General features: G+C 35.6%; 2 protein-coding genes and 1 pseudogene across 3 annotated transcripts in view; 1 reads left to right on the top strand and 2 right to left on the bottom strand.

The window, feature by feature from the left end:
* The window catches only part of VWA8 (von Willebrand factor A domain containing 8), a gene marked incomplete at both ends in the record, with an annotated part of 320923 nt that overhangs the window by 79055 nt on the left and 214477 nt on the right, over positions 1 to 27391 (bottom strand). The window contains one exon of the mRNA XM_084235317.1: positions 25211 to 25415. Within this exon, the coding sequence (XP_084091443.1) occupies positions 25211 to 25415 (205 nt within the window). The remainder of the gene's footprint in view (positions 1 to 25210; positions 25416 to 27391) is intronic.
* Positions 12293 to 12880, top strand: LOC311172350 (small ribosomal subunit protein uS8-like; annotated as a pseudogene). The gene has a single exon. The product of its transcript is annotated as a small ribosomal subunit protein uS8-like (transcript).
* On the bottom strand, positions 14452 to 14997 carry LOC311172141 (protein JTB-like; the record flags this gene model as incomplete). The annotated part of the gene is made up of 1 exon (XM_084235316.1): positions 14452 to 14997. The coding sequence occupies one exon, from the start codon at positions 14995 to 14997 to the stop codon at positions 14557 to 14559; it is 441 nt and encodes a 146-aa protein (XP_084091442.1). The 3' UTR covers positions 14452 to 14556.

Here is a 27391-nt window from a genome sequence, read left to right as displayed (position 1 = left end):
CTTCTAGGCTAGCAAATAACCAAGCATCAGACAGAAAGATAAAAAGTAAAGACCTAAAAAGAAATTTAATAGTAACATATATTTCTCCTGCATATGTGGAAAAGACTCAGTACAACTGAGACAACTGGGGTACAGGGGCACAGGGGGAGGGTCAGCTATGGGGGGTTACCAGGGAAGATTTAGTTCTGATCTCTACATTGATAAGCCCTAAGCAGATATTTGCCAGAAAGGGTAGGAGACATTCACAGAGTTTTCCTTTACACATGTAAATATCTTTTACTAAGAGCAACTTCCATCCAGCCTTTAGAGTTCCAAATATGAAGTTATCCTTTTGCCAAAGACTTTTGGGGTGGCTCTCCTACAAAGTATACATATCTCAGATAAGTCACTAATCCTCTGGGGCTCAGTTTTACTCATCAGGACTGCTTTGTGAACTCTGAGGTTCCTGAAGTTAGTAACAATACCAAACATTTACTGAGCGCTAACATTTGCCTTACATTGAAATATGCTCTATGCATACATAATCTTATTTGCTATTTAGCCCTTCTGTTAAGTATTATAATTCCTGTTAATGTGAAGAAACTGAAGCTTGGAGAAGTAGAGTAAGTTACTCATATTTACAAAGCTAGTAGAGTTGAACCATAATAGAAAAGCTGGACTGTTTAATTCCAGAATTGGTTCTTTTATGAGTTATTTTTCATAATAAAAACAGGTTTCAGTCATTTGTAAAAAAAGAAAAGAAACCATTAGCTTGGGACTAGTGGAATAAAATAAACATAATCTATAGCTTTGTTCTGTGTAGGAGAGGGAGTTTGGCCACTTTCTTCAGCTTCTGTCTGCTTTTTCTCCCTTCATAGCATTTGAAAACCATAAAATGAATAGAAGAAAACATAGGTCATATGCTCTTGGACATAAATCTCATATATATATATTTGGGGACTCAACGCCAACAGCAAGGAAAGCAAAAGCAAAAATAAACAAATGGAACTATATCAAACTAAAAAACTTTTGTAGAGGAAGAAACCATCACAAAAACGAAATGGCAATCTACTGACTGGGAGAAGATATTTGCACTTCATATGCCTGACAAGGGGTTAAATTTCTAAAGAACTCAACAGAAGAACAAACAACCCGATGAAAAAATGGACTAAAAATTTAAATATTTTTTCCAAAAAAGGTATGCAGATGGCTAAGAGACACATTAAAAGTCTTCAACATTACTTATTAAAAAGGAAATGCTAATGAAAAGCACAGTGGGATATCATTCCACACCTGTGAGATTGGCCTACATAAAAAAGACTAGAAACAAAGTGTTGAAGAGGGTGGTGGGAAAAAGCAATATACCCTTGTATACTGCTGGCAGGAAGACAGACTGGTGTAGCCCTTATGGAAAATGATATGGAGATTCCTAAAAAACCTGAAAATGGCAATACTGTATAACCTAGCGATACCACTTTGAGGTATATATCAGAAAATTTTGAAAATATATATTCACTTCTATGTTCATATTAGCATTATTTACAATAGCCAAGACATGGAATCAACCTAAAAGTCTATCAACAGATGACTGGATAAAGTAGTTGATGTATATATTCTAAAGGAAATACTATTCAGTCACTAAAGAAGATGAAATCTTGCCTTCACTGACAATGTGGGTGGAACTTGAGGTAATAAGTGACATATGTTTTACATGAAATAACTCAGAAAGCGAAAGACAGTTTGCTGAATGGCTTTACTAATATATACACTATAACAATCAAAGCAAAAAAATCCCTGGCAAAATAGAACAAAAAGAACTCTTAGACTCCATGAAAAAATATGGTGTTTAACCAGAGGGGATGGGGAAGAGGGTGGGAGTAAAGGGTAGAAGTGGTCAATTTGCTAGTTTGATGAAACCAGAACTTTGGTAGTAGGTGAGGGAAATATAGACACAAATTGAGGATTGACGCTCTACCCCTTCCCCCAAAGTATGTAATTTTGTAAATGAATGATAAATGAATGTGATGAAAAATAAAATTTAAATATTGGCAAAGAATCTGAATAGACATTTCTCCAAAGATGAAACACAGATGTCCAATAAGCAGATGAAACAATGCTTAACATCATTAGCTACCAAGGAAATGGAAACCAAAACCACAATAATATACTACTTCATACCCACCAGGCTAGTTACAAGACAAGACAATAGCAAGAGTTGCTGAAGATGGAGGGAAATTAGGACTCTCATATACTGCTGATGGAAATGTAAAATGATGAAGCTCCTTTGGAAAACAATCTGGTAGTCCTCCCAAAGATTAAACATAATGTTGCAATATGACCTTCTCATTCCATTCCTAGGTATATTTGTCAAGAGAAGTGAAAACATATTTCCATCAAAAATCTCTACACAAATGTTAATAGCAGTGTTATTTATAAAAGTCCCAAAGTAGGAAACCCAAATGTCCATGAATGGATAAATAAAATGTGGTTATTTATGCAATGCAACACAATTTGGCAATAAAGAAATGAATTACTAATAATACATGTTACAACATGAATAAAACTTGAAAACATGCTAAGAAAAAGAATCCAGTTATAAAGGACCACATATTGCATGATTCTGTATATATGAAATGTCCAGAATAGACAAATCCATAAAGACAGAAAGTAGCTTAGTGATGGTCTAAGGCTGGGAGAGGAAGAAAAGAAAGTCAGTGCTCAGTGGACACAGAATTTCTTTTTTTGGAGTGATGAAATATTCTGAAATTAGATAGTCGTAATGGTAGCAAAGTTCTCTGAATATACCAAAATACTGAATTGTACACTTTAAATGGTTGAACTATATCTCAACAAAGCTGTCATTAAAAAATATTTCAGCCTGAAACTCAAACAACAATAATTGCAAGACATTTTTTTAAAATTACTGATAGTTTCAAAGTATAATACCTACCAGAACCTGAAAATATAGACCCTGACTTCAAATACTTTAAAATTTTATAATGGTGAATAAGATAATTTTATAAGCAATTCAAAGCAGGTTGTGATAAGCATAATTTGGAAGGTATAAACATGAAGAGTGAGGTGGGGTCAGAAGGAGGAAGAGGACATGTCCGGATGGCGTGGGCTAGGGGAGGTAGCATTTGGGATGGACCTGAGATTATTAGATGGCCAGGACCCACAGGATCAGGAAGGAAATGTGCCACAGATGACAAGCAGTGGAAGTAGAAGTGCAGTGGAGGGCACGGATGGGCTGTGTTTGAGGAATGGCAGGTAGTTTAACTTGGATGATGAGTAAGCTTGGCACTTCCAGACTTCCACTCCTGAATGAGTGGTTGTTTCTGAGGATTTTTTTTTGTTTTTGTTTTTAATGAAGTGTCACTTTCTGAGCTACTATTTTTAAAGATTGAATTAAGCAGTTTATGTAGAATGGATTAGAGCAGGAAGATGCTGGCTCCAAGGAAAGCTTCCATTAATAGGCAAAGATTAGATAATGTAATACTTAGGATACTTTTAATTTCGGTTACTCAAAAATACTATTATACTACAATAAAATGGTTGGGACTAACATACTTGCATTAGATTAACAATCTATGAGATATCAGGCAGTTAATCACATTGTTTGTATTTCTGGTGGGATAATTTTACTTTGTATGTAAAAGTTTCTGTGGAAATAATTTTACATAGTTTTTTTGCATTGCTGTTGATAGTGTTATTCACTTCAGTATTGTTAGAATTTAATTACAAGGCCATTTTCCCCCTTTCATTGTGTAACTTTCAAAGATTTACTGTTGGGGTGATGCTATTTTTTTCTGTTGAAATACACTTCCAATTTTATAATGTTTATTACTTCTAAATCAGAATTCACTTCCAGTAACACAGTTACATTTCATACTATAGTATTTTAGAGCTGAAGGAAATATATCAAATACTTTATGTACACACACAACTTCATGTCTCAGAAGGAAGACATTCTGCCACCAGTGGTGACGGGTACAAGACACTGGTGCAACAAAATGTAAATTAAAATGAAAATGACCAGTGCAATAAGCTTCATGACTCTACAAAGCTGGTTGGGAAGAGAAGAATTTAATTACCTGGACTGACCGTCCATCCATCAGGTAATGGGTCTAATATATGCTTTGGAGTAGACTCATTTTTCAGAGTGGGGTAAAAAAAAGAAAGAATAGGAAATGGACATTATTTCTGTTTGAGAACCCTAGTGATGAAATGGTAGGGTATTTTAGTTCATATAGCTCTTCTAAACCCTCTTCTTTCAATCAGTTGACTTTCAAATATGGAACCTGGGCTAGTAGACCAACTGGATTGGGGCCACACAAGGGCATTTTTTACCTCGTCATGATCAAACTATTAGTAAGCTTTGATCAAAACATTAACCCTCTCCCAATGAAGAGAGTTATAACAGGTTTCCTACAGTTTTCCAATTTAATTCAGTAGCTCTTTATGAATTTAAAATTAGTTTCCTATGCTCCATAATCACTCCAACTTATTACACATAATTATTAATTTAACATATCACATTTATATACTACTTTATAGTTCACAGAGCATTTGAAAATATACTATCTCTTGGTTTTTACAACAATCCTGTGAGGTAGATGTTATGATTAGCTCCATTTTATAGATGGAGAAATGGCACTCCAAAGAGGTTTAATGGATTGCCTAAGATCACTGGATTTAAATGGGAATCAAACTCAAGTTCTATGCTCAGCATTGAAAGATATGACACAGAAGTGGGTGGCAGAAAGTCCAGCCAGAGAAAAAAGTGCCAGGGAAAGGCACAGAGTACAAAAGTGCATGTTAAGAGCTGTGTGGAGAGTGTTCTAGCTTCATTTTTTTTGGACCAGAGAATTTTGCTTTGTCACTCATAAAATGCATAAAAAATATAAACATTCTGGGCCAAATTCATTCCCACCAACAATTATCATAGTTATATTGTTTAATTATTATGATTTGAGCAGAATACAAAAATACAGGTATACCTCATTTTATTGGAGCTTTGTTTAATCAATTATGCTTCACATATACTACAATTTTTACAAATTGAAGGTCTGTGGTCACTATGTTAGCAATTCTATCTGTCACTTTAACAACAACGTGTGCTCACTTCATGTGTCTGTGTCACATTTAAGGTATGTACATTTTTTAAAGACATATGCTATTGTATACTAATTGGCTACAGTATAGTGTGAACATCACAGGGGAACCAAAAAAGTTGTGTGACGCTTTATTGCAGTGGTCTGGAACAAAACCCACAGTATCTCTGTGGTTTGTCTGTATTTGATGTACTATAGCTTTTGTTAGAGGACATGCACGTAGCCTTGGAAGAAAAACATAATTTTTGTCTATGTCTGGATAATATTTTGAGATAATTATGTTTTATTTTCTCCTCTTCCTCCACCCCTTTCCTTCTAATACAAGAAGACTCCATCTTTTTATCTCAAGGTAATATGTACCAGTGCAGAAAGCAGAGGTAGACAGATCAACTTTTTGGTTTTTTTGTATTCTAAACCAAGGGGTAGCAAACTTATTTTGTAAAGAGCCAGATAGTAATTATTTTAGGTTTTGTGACTATATGATCTATCTTGCAACTACCCATTTCTGCCCTTGTAGTATAAAAGCAGCCATGCACAGCCAATAGATACATAAATGAATGGGACTGTGTTCCAGTAAAATTTTATTTATGAACACTGAAATTTGATTTTCACATGTCATAAAATGTTCTTCTTTTGATTTTTTAACTTAAAAAATGTAAAAACCATTTTTAGTTTGTTGGACATACAAAAATAATGTGGTATAATTTGCCAAATCTTGTTTTAAATGCTTAATGCCATTTGGAGAACCTGGAAGTTTTATGGAGTAAGTAAATTTATCAAGATAGGCAGGCTACCTGAAGAAGTTTAGGGATAATGGGGCTTTACTTCATGATTTCCCCCTTACTTCCACCTGTGAGAAAAGAAATCTGTGGGGCTAGGGAATGTTCTGCCATCCCCCTAGCCCTGAAATATCTAAATTTGTTGCCAAGATTTAAATTTAATATTTCATTTAAAAAATCTGGATTTGGGTCTTCTCTTGAAAATGACAAGGCAAAAATGAGCATGCATTCTCACCAGGTGGCAGGGATAAAGACTGCCCTTCTGGGTGAGACATGACTTCCTGTGCCCCCTCAAATCTTCCTGGCCTTTATCCTCTGGCACCTCTAAGATTTGGTCTAAACTCAACTGGGCAGAAAATAATCCGTATATTCTCTAAGAATATAATTTCCATTGAAATTAGTCTTTTAACCTAATGGAAACCATGTGTTGAAGAGGAATAAAGTCTTGGGCTATGGAGTTAGAGAGACCCTGGGCAAATTACTGAACCCCAACCTCAAATGAGAGTAATACCACATAATCTGAAGTGGTGGTTGTAAAGATTTATGAGAGAATGTACTGAAAGCAGCTAAGACAACCAAACTAGTCAACAAAAAATGATTCAGTAAGACAGAGAAGTTATTTGATGTATATCTTAATTTTAGATCCCGTTTTCATTGTTCCCATGTGTGCAAGGGCCCAAAGGATCAGCTGCCAATCTATCTTATTTTATAAAGAAATTAAAGCCCAGAGAGATGATATGATGCCAAAAGTCACACCTTTATGGTAGAACCAGAAAGATTTGGATCTCTTAATTCTTGAACTGAGGAAATTTCACTATGCCACACAACCTCACTGAAAGTTCTGATTTCTTTTGATAAGTACCTTTCATTTGATAATCAAACATATTTTAGTGAAAGAACACTGACTGAAGTATTCTGATTAATACTACTATCCTTTTTAATTATAACTTCCAACTACAGTAAAATGACAACAGTAATTAGTTGCTGAAATTCTATTAGTTGTTACTTATCTGGAATGCTCCTGTTCCAAGCTCACACACACCCTCGTGTGGTCAGTAGAAATAATAATTCTAGTCAAATGAACTAGACAAACCTGGGGTTACTTAAAAATGAATGATAAAGTATAACAAAATAGGCATATAAGTATCAGATAGAAACAAATAACACAAAGTAACAGTAACTATGTTATTGTAGGACCTGGGTATGGCCAAAGGAAAAATTATTTATCTAGTTCATACCAAATCTTTAATGAGACTGATTATAATGGATGATTTCTTATGTCTTGTTCATAATCTCTCTCTTTGTTATTATGAAGAAAAATATTCAACATATGTGAGGGGTATAATATCTTAGATTTTTGTATATTCTCCTCCAAAACACTTGATTATGAATGATAGATCATTCTAGGACTCTCTGAGTATTAGATATACAAGTAGGGCATTCCAAAGTAGTTAAAACTGAAGTCCTACCTAAAGTGTCTCTTATTAAATGTAAGCATAACTTAGGTGGTGGAAGCAGAAGTGTGACAGCATATTAAGAGTTAGGCTGACGAGCTGCAAATGTTCAGGATGATCTGGACTTCCATTCAAGAGGGGAGGATAATTTGAAGAGTTGGTTAAACAAATAAGAACGTTTCTTTGGCATTAGCAGGTTGATTCAAGTCAATAAGTAGTACTCCAAAAATTGCCCAAAGAAATAAATTCTATACCAGCATAAACAATCAGCGACAAAATTAGATTTATTTTTTGTGCCACAAGGAAACACACACACACACACACGCACACACACACTATTGAGGCATGTTTAAAAAACAAGGGGATTGACTTGAAAGGGCACCCACTGGCTATATCTGGAACAATTTGAGAATAAAAATAAGTAAGAATGACCATAGATTACAATCTATTAGACAAGATAGAAATCCTTCAGGCCACACTAATAAGAAACACACAAAGAAAGAAGGGAGGTTACCTCCTTAGCTTAGAATGCCAACTAATATAGATGGATTGATGGAATTGGAGGAGAAAAATCACCATTTGGTGATTTTCATCCATAGAATCATCTATGGATGAAAGTCTGAGGAGAAACAAGATATTTACATGGATTTGAAATGTGTGCCCACAAAACACATGTATTAATTATAAAGGGGAAAAGCACTTCCATCATAGAGAGATACGATGCACATAACACCTGAACCAAATATTTGAAGTTATCATCATCAGTAATGGCACAAATTGACATCTTGTGTCACCTAACAGGACACATTAAGAAAAATACAGCGTCTTTTCTGTGATATTCCTGACAACAATGCATAAACTGAATCTAAAATGAGAAAACATCATATAAACCCATACTGAGGGATAGTCTACAAAATAACTGGCCTATACTCTTCAAAAATGTCAAGGTCATGAAAGTCAAGGAATGATGAGGGACAGTTCTAGATTGAAAGATAATGAAGAGACGTGTTAGCTAAGTGTGAAACACAATCTTGGATTGCTTCCTTTTGTTAAAAAGGATGTTATTGAGACATCTGAAACTTGAGTAATATTGTATCAATATTAACTTCCTGATTTTGAGGTCTATATTGCAGTTTTGTAGGAGAGAGCTCTTGTTTTGAGGAATTTATCAAGTTTTTAGAGGTAATGGAGTATCATGTCTACAACTTGCTTTTAAGGTGTTTGTGGGGGAAAAAAAGGATGAAATAAAAATTCTTAGAAGATATAATTAGATTTGATGAAGGAAAAAATGTCAAATTATTGTTTATACCTGGGGACAGAAATTACAAATAGAGCTTGGATTTAAGGCTCTGAGGGGAAATACCTTTCTTTCTATTAGCAGGTGCCCTTGATAAACACATACTCCTTTTAAACTCATCAAACATTAGACAATATAGTGAAAAACTCAGAGGTGTAAGAATAAAATCTGTATTGTAACAGAAATTCTAATGTAAATTTAGAAAGGATTTATATATATATACATATACACATATAACTAAATACATGTATGTATATGTGTGTGCATATATGTGTATATATACATACATATACATTTAACTCCAACACTTAGAACACATGATTTTGTTTCTGATATTGCAGGGGTTTCTCATTCTGGACAATGACTTAGATGTAAACATGATGGCAGAGTGGTTGAGGTAAAGATGCCTCACAGTCAAACTCAGCACTTTCTCCTTTGGCTGACACAAAACCTACTTAAGTTTTTGATTTTCCTACCATGGCTTGAGATGTCATTATTTTTATGGAAAGGGTTATTCAACCCATGCTAGCAGTGTGAAATGCAGGACCTTTAATAGCCTTGCATTATGTCTTTAAACAGAAATATTTAAAAGAAAAAAAGAATGAAAATTACCCAATATTAAGTTCTTTTCCTGGGGTGGGGGCGGGAGAGAACCCATGTAAATACAACCAGAAAACACTGACAAGGAGACCTGACAATTTAATTAAGACCCTGGTAAGTAAAAGTCTCATAAGAAGATGACTGTATCTTGAGTATTTATTTCTGCCTGACATGTACTTATAAAACCAAATATATATTTATGAGATAGTCACTCTATAAATTATATGGAAAAGAAAGTTAATGGGTACTATTTATCACAATTGGCCTAATTATTATCCTATTGCATTTGGTTAAACGTCAAGCTTCATGAATGTTGTGCGAAGTGCAAAGCAAATAAATCTGACAACAACAGTTCTGGCTTCCTCCAGGAAGACCTAACCTAGAAAGTTATCAATTTTCACTTAAAGGAGCTGTAGCTGTCAAGCCCCTCACAACATCCCTCCCCACCCCCACACATTCACATGGTCACATTTTTTGCTTATTCAGTATTTAGGGAATTCTCCCTCTTATTAGTTCCTAATTTTGTGGCTTGGATGGAACAGTAACAGTCCTCTCTCATTCATAACACTAGCTGTAAAGACATGACCAAGGTCTGACCAAATAGAGTATCTCATCCCTTTGGCCAGAGAATGGGTCAGAGAGAACATGCCTCCCCATGGGTCTATCGGCACATTTCTGAGGATTTCTGCTACAAGTACTGAGAGATGTGCCCCTTTTGTTGGGGCTGTTATTCCTGAGAACCACATATTACCTAGTGCTACCAGAGCCATCTTTGCCTCCAGATGGAGAAAGACTGTATAAAAATGAAACCACCCCAGAAAAAAAAAAGTGAAGAGGAGAGAAATGTTGGGTCCTATGACATACATTGAACCTGTGCTTTGAGCCCTGCCTAAGGCACAGAGACTTCTTAGACCAATAAATTCCCTTTTGTACCTTAAGTCACCATAAGCTGAATATTTGTTACTTATAATGATTCTAATAAACATCATTTTGTATGCCTTTGTATTCCATAGTAAACCTGGAATCCCATAATAGTTCTTCACTTCAAAGATATAGAGGGAAATTACTCTTTTTTCAACTGAACCCTAGCTTTCCAGATTTATTCTGTGAAGTCATAGGTGATATGCAACTTGTCTATATCATGGAGTCAGGACTGGAATTAGCATAAAGGTCTTGTTCTAGGAAATCTACTACATTGAGTCCACGGTGAACTGGAGCAAAGAAGACCAAGAATCCAGACACTGGCAACATGTATTAAAAAGAATTTAAATACATTTCACTGGGTTAAATAGGGTTTTCAGATTACTTACTAAATTGCAATGTGGGACTTTTCAGATTACTTACTAAATTGTAATTTCCCCTCTAAGAGGCTACTAAGTTATACATTAACTCCTAACAGCTTGAACATGGATTTCTTTTTTTTTTTTTTTCAAAGATTTATTTATTTATTTATTTATTTATACAAGCACTGGGTACAGTCAGAAGCACAGGAGGGTGAGAGAATTCACCAGAGCCAGAGCGGGGAACAGAACAGGCAGACCGACGAAATACACTGCTGAGGGGAGCAGCAGGCGCGGCAAGAGAGGTCTGTCACGCCATGTGGGACCCTCGCTGGCGGCCGGGGATCGAACTGGCGCTGCAGAGGCTGCAGGTAGCTTTGCAGCCTAGCGCTCAACCGCTGCGCCACCAAGGGAGGCCCTTGAACATGGATTTCTTATTCAAAAAAAAAAAAAGGGGGGGGGGTGAGAGGGGTTCCTGAGAATATACTTTTGTAAAAAGTGAAAGATTTATATGATCTGAAGAGAAATATACTTTGGGAAACATCTGACTATAAGTATTTCTTTTTTTCATATTTAATAAGATTCTTCTATTTTACAAAAACATTTGAACAAGTTGGTCTCAAACAGGAACAGTTCTAGATAGAAATAATAATTACTAACATTCTTTTTTTTGTTGTTCAGAACATCTGAGAAGGCATTTTTTGACTATTATAAAAGTTTGTTTAACAAATAATACAATAAGAAAAATATACATGACCCAATTTTTCTTTCATAGTAAAAAGATGCTGTGGAGAGAGGAGGGCACTACTGGTGAACACCACCACATTTTACTCTCATTCCAAGGCTTTGAACAGGATGATATTATTTCCTCATATTATCACCATCCTAATCCTGTTTTGTCACCTGTCAGTTACTGTCTCTGTACATTCATCTAGCAAAATATTCATGAAGGTATCAAATCCCTGCAGCATTCCTTGGGCATGTCTGCCACCATATAGTTTCAATAACCTTTTGTTCATAAAGTGTTTCAACATGGAAGGCTGAGTTTTGCTCATGGTGTCTACTCCATGAGTCCAAGATGCCTCCAGATGAAATTTGTTACCTTCACCTGTATTCTGAAATGTAGCTTATTTCTCATGATCATTTTACTTTATATCTCTATTTCCCTTAGCACCAAACCATTTTAAAGGTTTCAACTAAAACCCCCATGTTAAAGATCATGTAACTCTCCCTAGAATGAAGAATGAAGCTCTAGTCCAATTATTTATTTCCAACTACTGACTGCACACTATCAGTAGAATATTTCACCATTAACTCAAACTTAGCATATTTAAAATGCCCCCACTTTATCTCCTTTACAACTACCCTGATTCCTTTAATGATCTGCCATTTTGTCAGATATCCAAAGTAGAAACACCCATAGTGTCTGCCTCATGTCCCATGTTCTTTCTTCCTCTATCAGGGCACACCTGGCCAATACCGCAGCTTCACAGTTGCCCTGCTTTTCTCTGGGCTCTTTTCCAGAACACCAAATGCAGCCTTCACGATTCAACTTTAGGGAACCTGAAAACCTCACTGGCCTTCACACAGCCTAGTTTGTCCTCTTCAGGTGACTCTTTATTGAACTGTTCCCCAAAAGACACTGTTTGCTTTAGTTACATTTGTCTTGTGATATGCTAAGGGATAAACTTGAGAGACCAAGGGTTACCAGGCAGGTAAGTTTCCTTTTAAGGCCTTTTAAAAAGTCCCATGTCAGGTCCTTTTTCCACCATCTTTCTGTGCCACCATAATGGTGCACATGAATGTCCTGGCTGATGCTCTCAAGAGCATCAACAATGCCAAAAAGAGAGGCAAACGCCAAGTCCTTATTAGACCATGCTCCAAAGTTAGCATCTGGCTTCTGACTGTGACGATGAAGCATGGTTACATTGGCGAATTTGAAATCACTGATGATCAGAGCTGGGAAAATTGTTGTGAACCTCACAGGCAGGTTAAACAAGTGTGGAATAATCAGCCCCAGATTTGATGTGCAACTCAAAGATCTAGAAAAAGGACAGAATAATTTGCTTCCATCCGCCAGTTTGGTTTCATTGTACTGATAACCTCAGCTGTCATCATGGACCATGAAGAAGCAAGATGAAAACACACAGGAAGGAAAATCCTGGGATTATTTTTCTAGGGATGTGAAACATATGTGCAAATAAAATCCTCAAAGGACTTTGGTGCTTAAAAAAAAAAAAAAAAAAAGCCCTGTGTCAACAGGACTGTGCTAATACTAAACCACCCTGTCTTCTGAAATCCCCTAGCCTTTCCAGTGGGGCTAGATCCAACTCTTGCTCTAGCCTCCGCTCTCATGTACGCTCCAGTGTCCTTGAGATAGTTGCTGTGTTGAATGAACCTGGATTTGCACTCTGGGCTTTGTGTTTGTATCAAACTGGATGCACTGTTTTCTCATTGCTCTTCTGGTATTTGTTCCCAGGTCACAAGGTTGTGTGATTCAAGCCCATCCACAATTCTCCCTCTTATTAAGGAAAAATACAGAGCTTGTTCTTATCTATGCTGGTAGTCATGATTTTTGTAATACTTGGAATGCCCTCTCTCTCCTTTGAACTCTCCAAATACCCAAGTAAAATAAAGGTATGATCCCAAGCACTTTTATTGGGTGAGAATGGCTGGCTGATTCTCAAGGGATTCAAATATCTATTGTTTGTCCTTAACTTCCATAATTCAATAGATGAAAACCTGCCAATGCCACAAAAAATTCTATAGCTTGAATCATCTTCCTAAGAAATTATGGTTTGATGATCTTGCAGAAGTCAGGTTTAGAGTATAAACACTGCCATTCTAGGAAAGTCATCTAGAAAAGTGACAGAACCAACAGAGCTTTTAAGGAATTGAGAGTGAAATGACATAGTCATTAGGGTGCAGATAGAGTGACAAGACAGGAAAACTTCCACCCCACCCAAAAACTGTTTGTGATGACAAATATATAATTACATATTTGGATCTACAGGTATCAACCGTTGCTGGAAACTTGGGAATCCTGGAAGGCATTCATTTGTACAGACTGAGATTATATTTAGAAGTTTTCACTTTATATATGTGCAGATAATTACTGGTAAATCAATTCATTTAAAAAAAGTGACAGTTATTTCCTGAGTACACAAACATGGCTGAACAGATTAAATGAAATCAGGGGACAAAAGTAGTTTGGAAAAGAAAACCAACTTCTAAATGGATGCAATGGCAGCTACTTTTGGGACAGATAAGTCTAGTTACTCTAGTTTTTGTGTCCCAGTTGGGCTTCTAGCCTACCTTGAGAAATTCACATTTCTACACCAGAAACAGTACACTTTCTTTCTGAGATCCAATGCAATCCAGTCTTTGGATGACAGCAGAGAATATTAATAGCTCATTACTAGGTTTAGATAATGGATGAAATGCATGGAAAGCGAGCATACCTATTTTCCGACCTCTATCGTCCGACCAGTAAATCCTACAGAGGTTCAGATCAAGGTAGCTCTAGAAAACCCTTCCAATTCCTGTTAGGTCTTGTGTCTTTTAATGTAATTTAGACTTCTAGATAAACTATCAAAGTAGAAGACAACACATGCATCCAGTGAAGTTCTGAAAGCTGATCTGGTTATTAGCAAATATTTTATCACAAATTTAACATAAACCTATTTGTCAAAACAGGATGATGGAGTTTCTCTACTTTTTTTCTGTGCCACCTGACCTCTGATTTTTTGATGTTCATTTGCTTTATAGTAAACACTTTAAAAATGATGTTGAAATAGGTAAAAGTTTGAGATTCTAGCCTTCCCATCATCACAGTGCTACTGCTTTCACTGGTAACTGGGGAACTGGTGATAGCTCTTCTTTTTTTTTTTTTTATTTTACTCCTTTTATTCTGCTTATCAATGATCTCAGTGAGGAAGATGGGAGAGAGGGAGTGCCTCTACAAGGTCCCAAAGAACCAGAGGCATAAGTTAGTCCATTCTACTTTATCTGAGGTACAGTCTCTTAAGATCCATATAAAAAGGCAGAAGGTAGCTATATGGATTCGATTTGCTTCCGGACCTTTTCCAGAGCCTTTCTGTCCAGCTGTCGCTGACGAATGATGACAAGGCAAGCAAAAACCAAGGCCACACTCACGACAGCCCCTTCAAATTTCCAGAATAAATGTTGTTCCATCAGAGCTGAGCGGCAGCTTTTGAACTCATTCCTCTTAGATGAACTGCATGTGATTTTCTCCACATACCCTGTAGATCCACACGCAGGGGTAGTTGTAGCCTGAAAACTAGAACACGGAGCACATTCTTCTGCTACCACAAACTCCTCTGCCAGCCAACATGGCAAATTTGAGGTGCTCACTGACAGCTTCTCCTCCCGCACGGGAGCCTCTGCCTGGCAGAGCTTTAAGGTGAAAGCGCAGAGCAACCAGCAGAGGTGGCGGCCCGGGGGGAGGCCACGCCTCCCCGCGCCCGCAGGCATGGAGTGTTCAGTGTCGCACCTCGGCTTCTGCTCCCGGCGCGGCCATCTTGCCCCGCGGAGGATTGGTGATAGCTCTTCTTAAATTTGAGAAGCATCAGGTTTCTTCTAAACACTCCACCAGTGATTTAACTACAGCCTCTAGAAGCCATATTCTTGTGTGGGGACTGTCCTCAATGTCCCATTTCTTAAATAGGTACTAAAGAGTCTCAAGAGTAAACCATTAGTGCTGGGAAAAGAAAGATTGATAAACCATTTCCACAGAAACATAAAGTTGTCTGGTGGTGATTATGGGACACCTTAATCAACTCACTGGATCGTGGTCACTGCAACTATGGTTCTTGCTATCCCTTTCCCACCAAAAGACTTGCTCTCCTAGAAACCAAGTACAGATCCTGCTGTCTTGCTCACTTGAACAGTGCAGACATTTTAAAACAGTATAACTTATTTATTTATCAAAGGAAAGACTTCCAGAGATTTATAAAATGGTATAATAATCTCTACAACTTCTGATTCTACCAGTAATATTAAGAAGCCTCCAAAAGGATTCTTTCCTGCTTCAAAATATTCCATGACTCCTCGGAAACGCTGACATTCCCGGGAACCAATATGATCACATGGAGTTATAAAGAAACAAATTCCAAGTTTTAACTCCACTGACATTTTCAGAATTTGGCACTGGGAGGTATTCTGAACATTTGGATAGCTAACTAAATGGTGAAAGTTGATAAATCTGCCTGGGTTGTAAAGCAGTGTGGCTAAGAGAATACACTTGAAGACCTCTAACTGCCACTTAATAGTAGTGTGACCTTGGTCAGGTTCTTAACCTCTCCAGGTCTCAGTTTCATCATCTGTGAATTACATACCTTGAACATTTTTCTATACCCAGAATGATACCAAAGGTTGAGAGTTATTTTCAAATTCTCTAATCAAATTAGCTTTCTTTACTTTAGGAATTTAAAAATATTTGAAATTAGCTTCACATTGTCTGTAAAATAGCAACAATGAATGATGACATGGCAGGTGCCATGTACTGATGTCTTCTAATAACATTACTGGATTGGCAGTCATTGAGTCAGTTTTTTTAAATTAATAGGTTTTTAAATTTGTTTATTTTGCATATGCATGTCCAATTGTTCCAGCACCATTTGTTGAAAAGATTATCTGTTCTCCACTAAATTACTTTGGCACCTTTGCTGAAAATCAATTGGCCATATGTGGGTCTATTTCTGAACACTGTATTCTGTTCCACTTTTTATGTGTTTATCCTTTGCCAGCATCACACTGCCTTGATTATTGCACTTTCATAGTAAATCTTAAAATCGGGGAGTATGATTCTCTAACTTTATTCTTCTTTTAAAAAATTGTTTTGGTTATTTTAGTTACTTTTTTCCATATAAAATTTAGAATGAGCTTTTCTATAGCCACATAAAAAAGTCCTGCTGAGATTTTGATTGGAATTGTGTTAAATCTCTATTTATTTTGTTGAGCCCTCCAATCCACACTCAGTATATTTCTTTTTTTTTTTTTTTTTTTTTTATAAATTTTATTGTTATATTCCCCATACAATTGCAGCCCCCCATTCTGACCCCAATCCCTCCCCTCCTGCCCCCGCCCCCCTAAAAGTGTCTCTGGTTCATAGTTTTTTGTTGATTTTGATTTTCACTTTCTTATAGTTATTCATTTTCCTGGTCCCTTATTTAAGTTTTCTAGATTCCTGCTATGAGTGAGACCATCCGGTATTTTTCTTTTTCTTTTTGGCTTATTTCGCTGAGCATGATCCCTTCCAGCGCCATCCATGTTGCAGCAAATTGCATGTGTTTATCTTTTTTGAATGCTGAGTAATATTCCATGGTATATATGTACCACATCTTCTTGATCCAGTCATCTATTTTTGGGCATTTGGGTTGTTTCCAAAGCTTAGCTATTGTAAACAGTGCTGCTATAAACATGGGGGTGCAGGTGTTCTTTGGAATTGATGTTTCTGTGTCCTTTGGGTAAATACCTAGGAGTGGAATTGCTGGGTCATATGGAAGCTCTATGTTTAGTAGGTCCAGAAATCTCCACACAGCTTTCCACAGTGGTTGGACCAGTTTGCACTCCCACCAACAGTGCAGAAGAGTTCCTTTTTCTCCACACCCTCGCCAACATTTGTTGTTGCTAGTTTTTTTAATATGTGCCATTCTCACTGGTGTAAGATGGTATCTCATGGTAGTTTTGATTTGCATTTCCCTGATGACAAGTGATGTTGAACATTTTTTCATATGCCTGTTGGCCATTTGCATTTCCTCTTCAGAGAAGTTTCTTTTAAGCTCTTCTGCCCATTTTTTGACTGGATTATTTTCTTTGTTGTTGTTGAGTCTCATCAGCTCTTTGCAGATTTTTGTGATCAGTCCTTTATCATTAGTGTTGGGTGCAAAAATGTTCTCCCAGTTGGTGGGGTTTCTCTTTGTTTTTGTTATTGTCTCTTTTGCTGTGCAAAAGCTCTTTAATTTGATATAGTCCCAGCTGTTTATCTTTGCCTTCACTATCACTGCTTTGGGTGATCACACTCAGTATATTTCTACTACTATTTAGGTCTTTGATTTCCTTCATTGGTGTTTTGTAGCACTCAACATACACATCTTGGTTAAACTTATTTCTAAGTATTTCATTTTTAGAGGGAGCTGTTGGTAATGATACATTTTAAAAATTTGCATTTAATTATTAATATTAATATAGAGATATATTTGGTTTCTGAACTTGCTAAGCTCACTTGTTAGTTGAGAAATGGTATTTTTTTTTTATTTTGTTAGATTCTACATGTAGGCAATTATTTGCCTGCAAGTTGGGATTTTTATTTCCTCCTTTCCAATTTTTATGCCTTTCATTTACTTTTCTTGTCATACGAGCAAAGACTTTCAGTTTGATCTTGACTGGGAGAGATAGGCATAGACATCTTTGCCTTATTTCTGATTTTAGAGGAAAAGGCAGTTGGTCTTTTGCCATGAAATGTGGTGCTAGCAGCAGGGTATTTGCAGATGTAGAGGGAGTTCCTTTCTACTTCTAGTTTGCTGAGAATACCCACCTCCATTTTTAGACTGCCTTGAGTCAAGGGCAGGAGATTCTGGAAGAAAAATGGCACTCAAATTGTTTTTTCCTTAATCTACCTGTTATCATTATTTTTTCAGATACTTCAAACAGTTGCTCCTTGAATCTTATCCACGTTTTTAAATTTAAATTTTAATTTATTTTTAAATTTATTTTTATTGTTTACATCATTGTTCATTTTTAAACAATATTTGCTTCTCCCCCCACCTCACCCCAGGTACAGTCCCCATAGAATTTCCTTCACCAATGCACATCTGCACCATCACCACAGTCCCCTGTGCTCCTCCCTCCGTCCCTCTGATCCCTATCCCTCTTCCTCCCCTGCAGGATGTCTCTGATTTATAATTGTCTGTTTTTGTATTGTTGTGTTTTGTACTGTTATTACTTTTTTTACACTGATGTCTTATGTGGTTTTATAGCTGAATTCAGTAGGAGAGACAGGGCAGAGTGTGTTTATGCTATTTTATTCAATTATTCTCTGCTATCCTACAAAACTATAATCATGATATAATCATGATCCTTGTGTTCACACCTGTATCTTATTTATTTCTTTATTCTAGCAATTCAGAATGTTCAACAAAAGTAGACTGATTGAATGAGTAGGACTATTCAAAGTGGGAGTTTAGAGATGGCACCTTTGGTTTGACCTTGTAAAGAACAGAATAAAAAGATATTTTCAGAATGTTGTAAGGAAAGATAAGAATTTGCATATAGAAGAACTAAGAAAAAGAGCTCCAAATAGGACTTGCTTTTTAAGGTTCTCAGGACTCAGGCTAAAGATGATGTATATTTTGTTGTGTGTTTTTTGGTCCTGTTATAATTTGTCTTTTGAATAAGGCTAAACACTATAATCCTCTGCTCACAATGGGCCTATCATTGATTTCCTGCTTTTCTTCAAGCTGACACGTTTAGGTCACACCATTTTTTTTTAAATCCTTTTTTAGACTGGACAAAACTTTTTCTAGGGCCTCCCCGGTGGCGCAACGGTTGAGCGCTGGGTTGCGAAGCTGCCCGCAGCCTCTGCAGTGCCGGTTCGATCCCCGGATGCTCCCCGGCCACCGCAGGAGGGTCCCACATGGCGCGCAGACCTCTCCTGCCGCCCGCTGCTCCCCTCAGCAGTGTACTTCGGTCTTTCTGCCTGCTCTGCTCCCTGCTCTGGTGAATTCTCTCACCCGCCCGCGCTTCTGACTGTACCCAATGCTTGTATAAATAAATAAATAAATAAATAAATAAATAAATAAATAAATCTTAAAAAAAAAAAACCAAAATACCCCCCAACTTTTTCTAAACAGGATTATAAACAAACTTCATATTTAACACTAAGACAGATGATGAATTATGTAACTCATTGGGTCATGATTTAATATTAGGCATTTGACTAACAAATTTGTTGTGTGAAGTCCCAGAGCATACATGAAACAAATCTTGATAGCATAGCCTTGTGCACACTTAGGCTGTAAACAGGGACCACCATTGTATATGTGGTCTGTCACCTAACAAAATGTTATGTTGTGTATAATTCTATTTCCATATTTATTATTACTTTAAAACTCTATAATGCCCATGGTTTTTCATAATTTATGGGCTTGTCATTCTTTTTGGATATGTACAGAGGGTAATGAAAACTCAATGCCTTCCCAAAATCCTAGGTTTGTTTATTTACTTGTCTTGGGAGTTGGTTGCTCATTTAACTTTAGTTGGATCTAGCAATTATTGGTAAAATAGTTAACCAATGGAAGTATTACATTTGGAGGAATGTAAAAAATCAACTGTTAACTTCCTTCTGAAATACAGTGTTTATAAGAAAGGAAGCCCCTATGCGTGAGTCCAAGAGTATCATTCTGTTTGAGTGCAGATTCCTCTCCAATTCTTTGCTCAAACCAAATTACTGAAAAGCACTGCTAAACTTCAGTATCTCCCAGAGATAACATGATACCAACTCATTATTTGTGTTCTAAGTATTCCCTTTCCTTTTTTCTTTTCCTCTTTTCTTCCCTTATCCACATTTTCACTGCCTTATTTCTGAAGTAATTCTCCTTCGGGAGTTGGCTAAAGGCTTAATCAAGTCACTGGCTTGCTGGAACCATACTACCAGTTTGCAAGAGATGATTGCTAAATATTCAGGAATTTTGAGAGCAAAGTTAACCTTTGGAAATTTGATATAAGTCATGGAGGGAGGATTTACATCACCAAATCAGACTGTTATGTACTTTCGGTGTTCCAAAGTAAAGAATGAAGTACAAGAGTCAACTATGCTCCTTGAAAAGAACAAAGGATTGCAAATTTCCATGGTGGATCTGAAGATGACACAGACGGAAGAAAAACTCATTTACTAACAGAGTACCAATTAAAGAGTCTGAGAGTAATCTTTAACAACTTACTGAGATCTTAAAAAATTAGTAAGTGTTGACTGGTGGTTAAAGAAAAGGCCAGGCTTAGTTATCAAAGTATAATGGCAAATTACATTTACTCCTATTCTTACATTTTTTTCCTCTAAAGAGAGGGAAAGGACTAGTAGTGCTTAATATAAATGAATTGTCATTTCTATGAGTTTTTGTCCATGCCTCTCTCTATTTTCAAATATTTGCTACATATACTGTGTGCCAAGCTATCTTAACCAAAGGGTGAAAAAGTTCTAGTCACACATTGAATATTCTATTCATCTTCAAAGTATACAGTTAAGGAAGTATTATTCAAAGGTCTCAATGAGATTCTACCAATAATCTATGGAGGATTTACTTTCTAATTATTTTCCTAAAATTAGAAACTAACATTTGAAAGCTGTAACCTTTTAACCTTTTTTGCTCCCACAAAAATAGTCACCAGGAGTCTTCTGGAGAACTATATCTGATTTCTGAGGAAGACCGCTGTGTAGATTTGACAGCCTTCTTGGGAAGAATCCAAATGTAACTAAAAATATTACAAATATGCTTTAGCAAGAAAGTGATGAAGTATAGTCAGGAGAATTATGACTTATAATTAACACATGCTTCTGAAAATATGAAGTTTAAAAGCAGAAAGTGTGGATTCTTAATAATGGGCTCTCAGAATTATAGTTACAGTGATATTTTGAGTTTTGTTATAGTTGTTTACTATAAGAAAACACATGTTCCTATCAAGAATGTAAAATTAATGAACACATTTTATATGCAGAGCTCAATAAATACTCTTTTGCAAGCTGTACTCATTAAACTACCAATGAATCAAACAAAAAAGTACAAAGCAAAATGAATTCAAAGCTAGTAAATCTAGATATCTTATATATAGCAAAAATACAAAAGTTAGTGATAAAGCACATAATTGTGCAATATATAAACACTTCTAGAGTGCAAAGGAATTGGTGAAAGATGGAGGGTGATTTGTAGAGTACGGCATGGCAGGTTGTTTTTCTCGCTTCATTACTATTTAAATCATGAGATAGTCCTATAAGTAACAACCATTCAAGATAGGTGAGTGTAAATCTCCCCTACTAGAAGCCTGAGCACCTCAAAATACTGGTGTGTAAAGCAAGGTTTCAAATTTCTATGTAAAGTTAAGTCTCTTTGGCCACTAGATGGAGATCAGGCTACTTCCTCTGCCAGAGGGGTGGGGAAGCTGCTGACACTCAGACATGATATGTAATGAGAATCTAGTCTCTTTTCTCAATACTTTTATGAAAGGCATTTTCCAAGTTTCAAAATCAGAAACAGACTTAAATGGAATTAAGGGTTCATAAATGAAGAAATACTTGAGGGATCAAACAGGAAGGAAACTGTTAAAGACCCTTGTTTTCACCACTGCTCCTGATTCATATTTACATCTGGTTGTGCAAAGTACTTGATAATAACAATTAAGAACAATTAAATAGGCTGTCTTATTCTTTACCAAGCAGCTAGAAAGAGAAGAAGAGAGATGATAAAAAAATTAGAACAAAGGCTGCCTATATGGACAATTTGCTTCTCAGAGTATGTATATAAGTATGTATGTTCAATATCAACCAAAATGATCAAGAAACCTTAGAGGTAGAAAGATATTATTAGATAATATTTATTCTAATTTCCAAATTGAATTATTGTTCAATTATGAATTATGTAACACTTCATAAGTCTTATTTTTGTTATATTTGAATTTGTATTGGAGACAAAGTTTAACACTTTCTGGAAAATGTCTGGTTTGGGGAAGGATCAGATTAATGCATTGCATAATATAGCTGAAAATTTTGGTTATTCCTTGAGATGTTAGATGCTATAATTCCATTCATTTCTAAGTTAATAGACATATATATTCATTCAATAAACAGTTACATAAAAACAAATGAATAATTTGTGACAGTTTAAGAGAATTCCATTGTTGTCAATAAGCTTCAGTGACCAGTGCAATTTAGTGTATATGGGTGTAAGTATAAACAAGCATATTAAATATCTACTATGTACCAATCACTATTTGAAGAGCTGTACATACAAAGATACAGAGTTGAGTTGGGGAAGTCACTGGAAAGAGAAGGGCTGAAATAAGGGTTAATTTTTGCAGCCGTCAAGAACAGTTACCAAAATTATGACTAAAAGGCCTTTTGAAGATTTTACCTGTTATCAGACCAATGGAATTGAATTGAAAGCCCAGAAATAAAATCACACATATATGGTCAACTAATCTATGGCAAAGGAACAAAGAATATACACTTGAACAAGATAAGCCTCTTCAATAAATGGTACTGGGAAAACTGGACTGCCACATTCAAGAGACTAATACTAGACCTTTATCTCACACCATACACAAAAATCAACTCAAGACTTGAATGTAAGAACTGAAACTATAAAATACATTAAAGAAAACTCTATGATATAAACCTCAGAAACATCTTTGAGGACTTATCTCCAGAAGCAAGGAAAACAAAGAAGAAGATAAACAGCTGGGACTACATCAAACTAAAAGGCTTCTGTGCAATAAAAGAGACAATAACCAAAACAAAGAGACATCCTATGGAATGGGAGAAAACATTTACATACCATACAACTGATAAGGGACTGATATCAAAGACCTACAAAGAGCTCACATAACTCAACCAAAAACAAAGCAAACAACCCAGTCAACAAATGGGCAGAAGAGCTGAAAGAAATTTTTCCAAGATCTGCAAACAGCCAACAGGTATATGAAAAATTGCTCAACATTATTTATAATTGGGGAAACACAAATCAAAACCACAATTTTAGAATGGATCTACCAAAAAATATACCCAAAAAACACAAAAACACTAATTCAAAAGGAACTCTCTACTCCAATGTTTATTGCAGCACTATTTACAATAGCTAAAATATGGAAACAACCTAAATGCCCCAGAACATATGAATGCATCAAGAAGATATAGCATATATACAGAATGGAGTACCTCTCAGTGATTGAAAAAGATAAACTCATGCCATTGGAGGCAACATGGATGGAGCCAGAAGGGATTATGCCAAGTGAAATAAGTCAAGGAGAAAAAAGATAAATATCGGATGGTTTCAATTGTATGTAGAATACAGAGAAACCAAACAAAGGGTCAGGAAAAAGACAAAACTTGCAAGCTGACCAGAGATCTGAGGCATACAGCAGGGGTGGGCAAGGGATCAAAACAGGGGAGCAAACAGGGCAAGGGACAATGGTGATGGGTGCTTTGGTGGTGTAGAACTATGGGGGATAACAACTGAGGGGAGAAATCAAACACTATACAAAAATTACCAACAATGTAATAAATAAATGAATTTTTTAAAAAAGGGTTTAACTGTTATGAAAGATAAACTTGATTGAGGCCACAAATCTGCCAACAGCAAAAACATGACCTTTGTTCTCTAGAACACGTGAGAGACTGAAGCAAAATATAAGAAAAAAAATACAATAGTGTTTACTATTAAGCATGAATCACTGTAATGAAAGAGTTTAATTCAAAGGGAAAACAAATTGGTGTTCACAATAATAAAAGAAACAGAACCATGATTAATTCTCTAATTATTGTTATGGATAGTGACCAACATGCAGTCTGTTGCTGTGATAGATCCACTGAACTTAAAGACATGCTTATTTCAGAGCAATACTTGGGTTTAACTTAATTAAAGTAATATATTCATACACTTTCAAGAGAATTTGAGGTTACTTGACATTGGTTTGTGATTTTCAAAGAATATATACTAATAAGCTTTTAAGACTTAAGTTTTTAAGCTTTTAAGTTTCTAATAAGCTTTTAAGACTAAGAAATATATATAAATTACTTACAAATATATCAATAAATATTTCTCATTTAAAGAAAAATCACATAAATAGCCACTTAAATTAGTAATTATTAACCATGTGTCAATGTATGCATTTGTAGAAATTTCTTATAATTGGTTCTTTGGAGAACACCACAACCAGCAGACATTTACCTTCCTCTTTGTTGGATAAAAATGAAATGTAAACAGAAAGGTTTTTCCCTGATGAGTAAAATGAATACATTACAAATAAGTCATTTTATGATATGCTTTAGTATTTATGGGTACGTAGCTTTCCTCATTGTTCACATTAGTTTCAGACGGCAACTAGATAAAACAGAGACTATGAGTCATTTGTGGAGTGTGGAGTTTCCTCTCACTTTGTGACTTGATCTTTTGGTAATCTTATTTTTTTTCCAGAGGTCTACTTATTATGACTGCTAAACTTGCATTATCTGGAAATAAGAACACTGGTAAAAACACATCTCTTTTGAATGCATAATTTTACTTATCTCTTCTAGCCTAAAGGGTTTGGTCTTATAATAATGTGTTGCATTTAAGAGCCTCAGTATTTCTGTCTCCTAGGTAGCTTGCAGAAAGGCTGACAGTGATGGGAGTGAAAGTGAGAACAGATGCAAAAGTGGTGTTAGAAACTGATTAATGCATATGCTTAAAAAAATCAAAGTTGATGGTATTCATGGGATGTGACCTGAGCCTGTATATTTCAGCACTGACAGAAAAAAAAAAACACATTTTAATGTTTTCACTATCAATGTTTTTTCTATTATGGCCCCCCTAATGATTTTAGCTATTTGTGCAATTATTTCAAGTCACTGAACCTGAAGTTTTCATGACTGTGACATTTAGAACCAAATTTATATCTGATTGTGTATCTTCAGATTATAAATCAATTCAAGTGGTACCTGAATATCTCTTTCACCGTCTTGCCCAATCATGCTTCTCCATTCCATGAGTGATCGCTGCAGATGTTCCAGTCCAGTTTCCCAAAGCCTGACACGACCTCCCATGTCAACAGTAACGACACCACCTGTGCCCCACTTAGCCAGGAGAGCATCTGTGTCTGAGATAGTAGACAGCCATGTGGTATATGGCGAGAGAGAGTCTGAGCTGAAAAAGAAATCACAATATTCAACCAATTGATATTCCAGTTAATGAGGTTTTGATGTATTCTGTGTATCCTGATTTAGGGTCATTAACTTGTTGAAAAGAATTTTAATAGTAAGCAGATTAAAAGATAAGAGACCAACAGATCTATTTGTAAGAGAAAAAAAGTTATTTATTTACATTTTCCTGTATTTGTGGATCCTAGATAACACTAGCATTCACTGTCAGAAAGAGAGGAACTCTGGGCTAACTCAAATCTCACACTCCTATAGTGTAGGACTCACTTCCTAGGGGGTCTAAGGGCAGTGCTGAACCTGATGTCTTGTTTAAGTGTTTTACTAAATCTGTATTTGATATTTTGCCTTTTCTCACTTAGAAAGTCATATAAATTTATAACAAGTAGTTCATATATTTATTGGATTATATATTTCATACATATACCTATTTCATATAAATCTACAGTAATTCCTAGGAATGCAACATTAAGAGTCAACTGCATACTTTCTCTGCATAGCTCTCACTATACAGAAGAAGCAGATTATAGATTTCAGTTACTAGTGTTGGCTTTCTAAATGCATCTTTTATTTTCCACATGAAATGAATGGCCTACAGGGATGACCTGATCAAGTAATAAAAATATAATAAACTACCAATGCGGATTTGAGAAAACAACTGTATATTCTATAAATTCTTATACTAAAGAGTAAATCAAGACTATTTCAACTTTTTTTTCAGTCTGTCTTAGACACTAAACACAGAATGATAACTAGTTACTCTAAGGCACAGAAGTGCTAAAAATTATTTACATGAAGTGGATAACAGTAGGATGGGACCAAGTGTGTTAGAAGTACTTCTCAAAGAAGGTAACATCTGATATAATACAGGATTATATCATAGTGTTCTCAGCTGGTATGAAAGTAAAGGGCTATTTAAGAATATAAAACTTATTAACATGAAGCTATCATGTTTGAATTCTTCCAAGAACACCAAGGTATATATTTATTGAGCACTGTATCTACTGGTTGTATGTTTAACTCTCCACCATAAAAATTTAAATTTGTAAGGGTAGTTTAGTTTCTTCAACATGTCAAAAAGGAAATTACAAATTTACTGTAATTTGTATAACAGCTATAGAATCTCTTCTTCAAAAAATAAAGTGCAGTTTCCCCTCCTATATAATAACAAGGTCTTTAAGGAACACATAGATTCATAGTAAAGTTAATCCTAGATTTATAGATACCCACATAAAACAGTTAGGTGGTATCATTTTGGAAGTGTAAACTATGAAAATTTGAGGAAAAATATTCAAATTTACTAGTGCAAAAGTGACATATTCATTTTGGCCCTGCTGTTACATATATTTTTCTGTTAAAGTCAGCCATCAAATGGAAAATTCTTGGTATCCAGCAGAATGTTAAATTTAAGCAACTAGCAACAAAATTGGATCCCAGATGGATTGTTCTTTGGATTACATATATGCCAAAAATGGCAATGTAATCTCAAGAGAAACTTAGGATACACTGACAATGAACAGATTTTAAATCATATAGCACTTGAAATGTAGCAAGTCCAAATTGAGATGTTCTATAAATATAAAATGTATACTGGCTTTCAAAGAATTAGAAGAAAAGAGGAATGCAAAATATCTCACTAAAATTTTTATATTGAATATATGTCAAAATGCTAACATTTTAAATATATGGAGTTAAATAAAGGAAGTTAATTTCACCTTTTCTTCTTAACTTTTAATGTGGCTACCAAGAAATATAAAATTACATATATGGGTCACACTGCAATCTGTTGGATAGTATAGTTCTAAATGAATGAATTATGATGATCAGCTACTGCTCTTCCAGATGCTTTTTGTATGACTGGCATAACATAAGGTTCATATAGAAATTTAAAAGAGAAAAAGACACAAATAAAAAGTTACCGCTAATGAAGGAGAAATTAAAAAAAATATTAATACTGAGGGCCTC

The sequence above is a fragment of the Talpa europaea genome (genome assembly GCF_964194135.1).
Source record: "Talpa europaea genome assembly, chromosome: 6".
NCBI lineage: Eukaryota > Metazoa > Chordata > Mammalia > Eulipotyphla > Talpidae > Talpa > Talpa europaea.
The sequence above is the reverse complement of the archived record's forward strand: the minus strand, read 5'-3'. Positions and strand labels throughout refer to the sequence as shown.